The 8,498-nt window shown below is 34.0% G+C and overlaps 1 protein-coding gene across 1 annotated transcript; it reads left to right on the top strand.

Moving 5' to 3' along the window:
• The first annotated feature begins 1,129 nt into the window (after window positions 1-1,129).
• Window positions 1,130-8,086, top strand: LOC109040833 (protein phosphatase PTC7 homolog). The gene is made up of 5 exons (XM_019056915.2): window positions 1,130-1,538; window positions 2,437-2,616; window positions 3,265-3,463; window positions 4,549-4,805; window positions 5,538-8,086. Exons 1-5 carry the CDS (start codon window positions 1,313-1,315, stop codon window positions 5,585-5,587), a joined length of 912 nt encoding a protein of 303 aa, XP_018912460.1. The 5' UTR covers window positions 1,130-1,312; the 3' UTR covers window positions 5,588-8,086.
• Window positions 8,087-8,498: the final 412 nt, after the last annotated feature.

Below are 8,498 nucleotides of genomic sequence, written 5' to 3'. Positions count from 1 at the left end.
CGGATTTTTCCCGAAATTTTTGCCTTTTTTCGGATTTTTCCCGGAATTTAGGCCATTTTTGTAGGAATTTTTAATATTTTCATCGGAGGTATTGAGATTAATCTGGACATTTTCTCGCAATGATCATTCTGGAAATGGGGATTCTGTTTTCTAGAATTTTCTCGAGTGTCGTATCCATCTTCCCGCGGTTTTCTACCAAACCTATAACCTCAAGAAAGAAAATCAAAATATGAAAATAATGAAATGAACTGAACAACTGTTCACATCATGTTTTGGTGCTTGTTACTAAGTAGTTTTTTTAAGTAAATAGTTAACTATCAGTGATTTCTTGTCTATTTTTGTCCAAGCCGTACTTATTTTTCTCCTTGTCCTTTTTCTATATTTGTTTGTTATTTTCAAGTAAGAAAATAAATTATTAGAAAATTAAAGCCAATTTATGCATTAAAACCAAAAAATTCCTTTCCTAAACGGAAGTGTCAGTCGAGCTTCTATACAACACACTACACATGCATTGCAATGACTCTGAAGAAAACAAGTTCAAAGCTAAAAATTTCAAAAGTTGATGTAGCATAAATGAAAAAAAAAAAAGTGCTCTGAAAATTTATTAAGCAGCAAATATTTTTCTGCTGGGAAAACCTATATGTTCCTAAAAAAGAAAAGCTTCAAGTAAATGGGCTGATCCATTTAAATGTGTTATTTTTACATCTCTAATGTTTAGGTAATCTTCAATTTATATAAAAATAAAATAAGCAGAGTTTTCATTCCGGGGAGATGGTCAATTATATGTCAATTAATTAATTATTAATTACAATTAATTCCCATTCCTTAATGCGGGCTTTTCAAACGATTTAACTGTTTTATAGGACAGCCGCCCCTTAAAATCACTGTCAGGGCGTCATAATTACGTCCAAACCAGTTGAGAACTGTTTATTTAATATTCATGACGCCCTGACAGTGATTTTAAGGGGCGGCCGTCTTATAAAACGGGTAAACCATTTGAAAATCCCGCGTCAGGAATCGGAATTAATTCCTGGCCGATCTCGGAACTTTTTCCCGGAATATTTGAAAATAATCGGAATAAAATAGTTCCGAATCACGGAATCTTGGGCTGAGCGAGAACGGCAGCACTGAAGGGCAAATTTAGCAATGGTGGAGTTTGTAATCAGCCGTGTGTTGTAGAAATATAATCGAAGCGTAATGCTAGTAGTGGCCTTGTCTTGTGTGTCATTCTAATATTTCATTAATAATATCTATTTCCTTCCGATCAAAATGTTGTACTTAGTGAAGTGATTTTTTCGAGTGATAAAGTATAATGAATTCGTTGGTCTTGACGGGAAGGCTATTATCTCGTGCCTTGTGGAATGGAATCTCTAGTTATTCATCTGTAGCTGATCCCAACGTCAGTCGTAAGCGTGAGCCATGCATGTTATCAGCAGTTTGCGGATTTCCTAAAGATTTTGCTAAATCCGTTTCCTTAAGAGGAAAATTTGGTGACGACGCCTGGTTCACAGCGAAAAGTAGGACGGCCGATGTCCTAGGTAAGTTTCTTCCATCGGACCCACCCATGATTTGTTTTGATTCTCACCTCTCCTCTTATAAGTTTTACTCCCTAAATATCATTTAGCTCCCTAGCCACTTTAAATTTACTCTTAAGAAGTCACACTAAGTAAGAGCCAAAACATTTTCCTGCGACCCAAACCCGTTTCAACATCATACGCATGCTTCGACAAAGGCCTTTTACATTATTGGAGGTCAACTTCAATTATCTAAGTGTCATATCATTTTAAAAGCTTTATCCAATATCACTATAACAGGAAAGTTTAATTCTTTTACTTCGCCAGGCGCAAGGAGTTGTCATCAATCTCAACTGGTATCCATTCACTGGGACCTAACCTAACTTATGTCAAGGCGTCAATGCCATGGAGAATATTCAAGTATTCCCAGCAAATTTTCCATCTGTTTATGATTTTGAGCTATGTTTTTTCTTTGGGGGACAATTAGAGTATTGTTTCCAGCTTCCTGTTGTCAGTTAGCTGTTTCCCTGACTTCATCAAAAACTGACCCAAGTGACCTGCGGCGAAGAGACTGTTCCCATGTCACCCAAGTACAAACCTTTTACTCTTAAAACATTTTTCCATACAATATTTAGGCAAAAATGAACCTACAATGGATGTCGTCTTTCACTTTTTCTTATTTGTAGTAACTAAGCTGTTCTAATAGAATTCAAATTCTAATGCCTTGTTCAGGAGATCCAGACCTCTTGCGCTCAATTGTCTTGCTTATGGTTCATCAATGTCCAGCTTTGGGTCATCATATTACTGAATTTAATTCATAGCTGATTAAGTGAAAGGTGTGATCTAAAGTCTTGCAGTCAAGCTTATCTCTGTTTATTCAGTTTACTTATTCAATTTTCTTCTTTTTTTTTGTGATTTTTAGGAGTAGCAGACGGTGTTGGTGGGTGGCAAGAGTATGGTATAGATCCCGGTGAATTTTCGTTAGTTTTAATGAAAACTTGTGAACGTCTAGTTACGTGCGGCAGAGTTACTAATCTTGAACCTTGTAGTCTACTAGCAAGAAGTTATTATGAACTTCTTGAAAATAAACAGTCTATAGTGGGTGAGTTTGTTTGAATATTTCTCTGTTCCTTGTTTTATTACACCTAAATTATGAATTAAAAATTTTTAAAGCTCTTGGTCTCTGCAGAAGACCTGCACAACTTGCTTGAGCTCCTGATGCATCTAAACTAAATGCAAAGTTTGATTTTGGCTGCATTTAGTAATTGTACAGTCTACCTTACGTCGTATGTCTTGTAGAGCTCATGAGGAAATTTCATAATCGCCATAATTTGCCTCTAAGGCTACCAAAGTAACTTTTGGATTTGAGGTATCATTGACATGTAATCATCCTCTACATCCAGAAATAATTTTACAGGAAAAAATCGCTTTTGTACCTTTTCAAAATTACGAAGTAGCCCCATTTCTTGGAAGCAACTCAAGTATATGTCTTTAGGTCCATGTGTCACTAAAAACTGCTACATACTTACATGATGTGCCCCTCATTTGAAATAAAGGGGAAATTCTAGAATACCGCCTGCTCGTAGTAGTGTATCATCTTTCTGAGTAGTATCTTGTGTGCCCTTTAAGCAGGAGCAAAAATTCTCTTAAATGTTCTCTGCCCAGTCTCAAAGAACTAATGCCTCTTAAAATTTTTTCGGAAATTTTTCACCACTTCATCCCTCTATTTGATTTAATTTTGCTTTTACAGGTAGCAGCACAGCGTGTATTGTTGTTTTAAATAAAGAAACATGTACAGTTCAGACTGCAAATATTGGTGATAGTGGGTTTGTTGTCGTAAGGGCAGGCAAAGTAGTTCACAAGTCAGAGGAACAACAACATTATTTCAATACTCCTTTCCAGCTATCATTACCACCTCCCTCTCATGCAGAATCTGTCATCAGGGACAGGTAGGTTCATATCATTATTTTTTAGCTCATTTTCCAATAATGTTCTCCTTGTTTGTTACATTCAGTTAACTCATCATTCAGTAAAGTTCAGTAGCTTTGGACCCCCTAAAATAGATCTAAAACTCATCTATTTATATTAAAGCAGGAAACAGCTAAAACTTGTGCCACGTCGAAGAGAAGCTGTCCGAAATTTTTATCACATCTAAATCAGACTGTTCTAGGCTTAAGTGCAATTCAAATTAAGCACCATACATACCTTGGCTTTGTGTTGATTCTCAGTGCAAAAAAATTCCATTTTAGTTGAAGTAGGGTAATTTAGGTTGAAGGTGAAATGTACGCTGCCAAGCGAAAGGAGCTGTGCACAGGTTTCATTTAATGCTTATAATTTTATATTACAGTAAAAGGGAAGCTTTATTTGTCACTAATTTTTTATAGAAAGAGAAAAAAATATTTAACAAAACCTTCTTCTTCTTCCTTATGTACCAACTATTATAAATGACTATCAGGATCATTTCTGCCAAATTTTATCTAGTACATCCTGTGTGAACAATTTTTAATCCAAAGAGTGTAATTTTAAAGTAACCATCTCTCAGATTGAACAGATTTTGCTTCTATTTTAATTATCTTTCTGGCCTCATATATTGTTTCATTGATAAAACATTAATCCTCAAAAAATTAATTGCTGACTAAAAAGTTGAAAACACCCATCTGAATGCGTTGCAAATTTACAAAGATCACTCCTTCTGAGAGGACTTTACAATTACAGTTACTGCTTTTATTCTCAATTCAATAGATTTATTAACTGTCCTGAATCTTTAGCAAAAACCCAATGAGAATCAGAGCTAATCTCTAGTACCACAAATTGCGCCCCAGAAGAGGTTTTTTTTTAATTCAAAAGACTTAGCCCTCAAGCACCAGCACCTTTTTTTCTTCTTCCTATTTTTATACGTTTAATAAAACATACAATATTGTTATAGCGTATCATGGCATTCCTTAATATGATTGAGAGATTATCAATCAGTTGTTCTTGCTTTGAACTATTTCCTTCTTATCACTTCTGTCCTTGTTTCTTTTTTCCTCTGTAGGCCTGAGTCAGCTGACACTAGTAACTTTGCTGTCGAAGATGGAGATGTAATACTACTAGCAACTGATGGTGTTTTTGATAATGTTCCGGATTCCTTGCTAATTAGTGAATTATGTCGAGTTCAAGGGGAGCGTGATCTTGTCAAGATTCAAACAGTTGCCAATACAATAGCTCTAATGGCTAGGAAGCTTGCTTTTGATCAAAGGTTCATGTCACCGTTTGCCAAATCAGCTAGAGAAAATGGTATCTACACTGTTGGTGAGTACTAGTATATTTTTGCTCTAATTATCATTTATCAGAATGAGATATTTTTTTTCTTATACCGCTGGTTCCGTGAGACCTCTGACAAGCAGTGTTTGAAAACGTTTTCACACTCCAATCCATGTATCGATAATTAGCAACAAAGCCATGACAAATATAAACTATTCAATGTTTACGTACAAAGATTGCTTGCGAAAACACATTAGGGTATTATTAATTTTTAATTTTTTTTTTGGGAGCAGGGAAGGAGGGAGGAATGGAAGTTTACATGGATTCAGTTAATGTTCCCTCACCACGGGTTCTGTTTTTAACGTTTTGTAACGATAGAATTTTTTAATGTACAAAGCGTTTGGCAGTCTGTAATGACTTAGATAGACAAGAGAATCCACATTTACTGATTGGTTGAAGCCTAACTGAGGACATGGCCTACCTATCATCTTGGCTGTCGGCCTCTAAGTAGTTGGTCAGATTTTAGTTTAATAGACTTTTTGGTTTTTTCATGAAATTTTGCATTAGATGACTGTTTGATACGCTGCAGAGATGTTAAGCCAATGACCCATCATCAATATCGGTTGAACTTTCTTGGATCAGTTCTTTTGCTTTGCAATTTGCCAAGTGAGGCAGGAGGTTTGACTGCAACAGAGGTTCATTTCTATCTTTTGTGAACTTACTTATTTAATTGCTTCTATTCATTCCAATCAATTTAACAAGTATGTCTTTGTGTTTCAGGTGGTAAACCAGACGACATCACAGTGCTACTAGCCACTGTTGCCCTTTGAACCTCAATTACAACGTTGCATTTAGTGAATCTGTATACTTTTAAGTGAAATTTTTGTGCTAGTTTTCAGTAGTTTAGTTTTATTTTACGTCAAGTTCTGTATATTGTACATATTGTTTTCTCGTGTAAATATTTTTAGATCGTGTACAGGGTGTTTTTATCTTTTACCGACTACTTTAATTAAGCATATTTCATGCAGACTATTTACTTTGCGATTATGAAAGACCAGAAAGAAAAGAGAATCTTATCTGGCTTATAGAATTACATCTTCTGGTTTTCTTTTCTTCTTTTGAGACAGGTAGTTAACAAATTTCAAATAGTTCAAACTGCTCTAAAAATCAGCTTTCTGTGCAGTATCCGATTATCATCCGCAGTTTACTATGAATTTCATTTGTAAAAGAAAATATAAATATCTAATCCAGGAAAGAAATGAAATATTGGCTACAAGCAACTTCTACCTCATTGAAATAGTTTGTTTGATGGAGAGTTTTGCTTTTGAAGATGAAATGAAGAGAATTTTAATTTGTTACCTCTTGTCAGGGCTACTTTCAAATTTCATAATAATTTTGTTATTGATTTAAATTTTATGTTTGATAAATCAGAAAGATCACTCAAGTGCAATAACTTTCGCTCTGAAATGGAGTAAGTTCTGAAAACACAGAAAATTATTTATCTCTCTTAAGCAATGCTCTTTTTTATTACACTCATGTTTCTCATGTTAATATGTAGAATCAAAACTGTTGCTTGTCCAGTCCTGAACATTTCCTTCACTTTACTTTTATTCCTCCTTGAAACTTCGGTAGAAGAAATACCAAAAAGATTAAATGCTCATAAGAGCAATCTCCCTTCAATCCTTCACTTTTAAAGATGTTCATCACACCTCAATGGTCTTTCTCACAAATGCAGTCGTTGGAAACATTTATTTCTGTTCTGTAATTTGAATAAGGAAAACGTCTCCCTATTCCAGTAATGTAAAATCTAAGTGCTTAACTGGAAACTCTCAGACAATGTGACAAATTCAACGGAAACTTTGACGAAAAAATTGAAGACAAGTTAGAAAAAATTGTATTTTGAACTGTTGAAAAATTTTGTCTAGTCCTTTAAGAGGTGTCTTCATTTCATAAAAGTCATCAAAATTTTTTTAAAAAGAAGTCCCTCGTTCATGTTTGTACAGCTTTAACTTGAATCAGCCAATGTTCTCTTTTTAAAGTGCAAAAGTGGCTCTCATGTTTTATTCTTTCATAAGAAATCAAGCAACACCATACCCTGAAACTTTGTATGAAATTTCTCAGATTATGGGGAAGACTCTTACCGAATTTCAAGGTAGAGGCCTTGTTAGTTTTTTTAGAATAAAATGAAACATGAAAGGAAACTGCAATTTTGAAATGCAGTCAAACTGGTTTGAGTTAATTCTGTCAACTTTAACCAGTCTATTTTCTAGTCTTTAGAGAAAGTACCCACTTGCTTGATTTTCTACACTGATTTGATAAGGAGTGTATTGTAACACTTCTCTCAGCTCAATTTAGTTTACTGAAGTAGTTTCTTACACATCATAATTTTTTTTGCTGTAATACTTTACCGTGTAAGCAATCACCCCCTTCTTCTTACATGATATTTATAATCAACCGCCTCCCCTCCCTATCTCTGAGCATAGCTATATAAGTAGTCATACAAATTAATTTTATAAGACAATTAAAAATTATTCTGGATTTGAATTCATTGTTGACTAAGTTAAGAACGTCCATTCAATTCATAAGTTTCCCAGTGAGTTAATTCTCTCTCTTTTTAATCAGTTTTGGATTCTTTTAAGCATACTGTTCCTTTTCTTGAAGAGTATTCTGTTTGTAGATCAGTCTGAGCCTCAAATGAAGTATTTAATATCACTTTAATCAATAAAAAATGATTAAATCTGATGGTTGTACGAAATTAAACTTTTTCCAGTTCGATATCGGAAGCTGGTCTTTTTAGAAGTTGAGAAGTAGAATCGTTGCAAATCACGGATCAATTAAATAACATTTATAATTTCCCTGCCTGATTTCATTAAAGTTGTAAAACCTATTTGAAATCTTTAAAGGAAGTCGTTTTCTCCTGTTCACTTGTGGAGATTTGTGCTGCAACTGTACTGTAATTCTGTGTATTGAGCGAAACCTCCAGTTTAGATTACTTTCTCTTTCTTTCTAACGATTTGAAAATTCTGTCCTCTTAAGCCATGTTGTAATTTTTATTTGTTCAGAATCCAGGAAGTGGTGTTTTGCTGTGATGTTTAGTCCAGGATTTGGTACTGGTCCAAGTTTTGGAGCTTAGTAAGTTCTTGATTTTGCCAAGCCAATTTTCAAGAACTATAAAAAGTATGTTCAAACTGTGAACTATTAATGTTTAAATCATGGTCTACCTACGTTTTTAAGTCGAAATGATGTTAATATATCTTAAATTTAAATCTGTATAGTAAGGATTTATTGTAATTTGATTAATTAAACTATTTATTGTTTTCTTTTTTAAATTATTTTCTCTTCTTTCCTCCTTAGTATGATGAAGTGATGTCTGAGTCCCAAATTAAGTATATATGTAGTTTAATATTTTATTTTGATCTTTTGTGATATAAAATTGTTTTTCAGCATCACAAAATTGGTAAATACTGTATAGATGCGGGAAAAACGGTTTTTTTTTTTTCTATGAGTATTTTTTCTTTTGTAAATGGGGATATTTTATTAGTCATCACTGTATGATCCTGTAAAATGCGCTGCAATTCAAGTACACATCTGAAAGAGAAATTTCTAAGAAGAAATATGAATCACAAAGTAGAATTTACCAAATGCTTACAAGCAAGACTCATTGTTAGTAAGAAGTAATTAACTGCAATCTGTTGTATCTGTTCATACTGCGAAATGAAGGAACTTTAAAAAGCTGCTAGA

Source organism: Bemisia tabaci, chromosome 5 (assembly GCF_918797505.1).
Source record: "Bemisia tabaci chromosome 5, PGI_BMITA_v3".
Classification (NCBI taxonomy): Eukaryota; Metazoa; Arthropoda; class Insecta; order Hemiptera; family Aleyrodidae; genus Bemisia; species Bemisia tabaci.
Note: the sequence above shows the minus strand (reverse complement) of the source record. Positions and strands in the feature narration are given on the sequence as shown.

Excerpts from the sequence above, each read along its gene's own strand:
- LOC109040833 (XM_019056915.2), top strand. The coding sequence starts at position 1,313 with ATGAATTCGTTGGTCTTGACGGGAAGGCTATTATCTCGTGCCTTGTGG. Across the intron at positions 1,539-2,436 it reads TAGGACGGCCGATGTCCTAG|GAGTAGCAGACGGTGTTGGT; the intron begins GTAAGTTTCTTC and ends TGTGATTTTTAG. Across the intron at positions 2,617-3,264 it reads AAATAAACAGTCTATAGTGG|GTAGCAGCACAGCGTGTATT; the intron begins GTGAGTTTGTTT and ends TTGCTTTTACAG.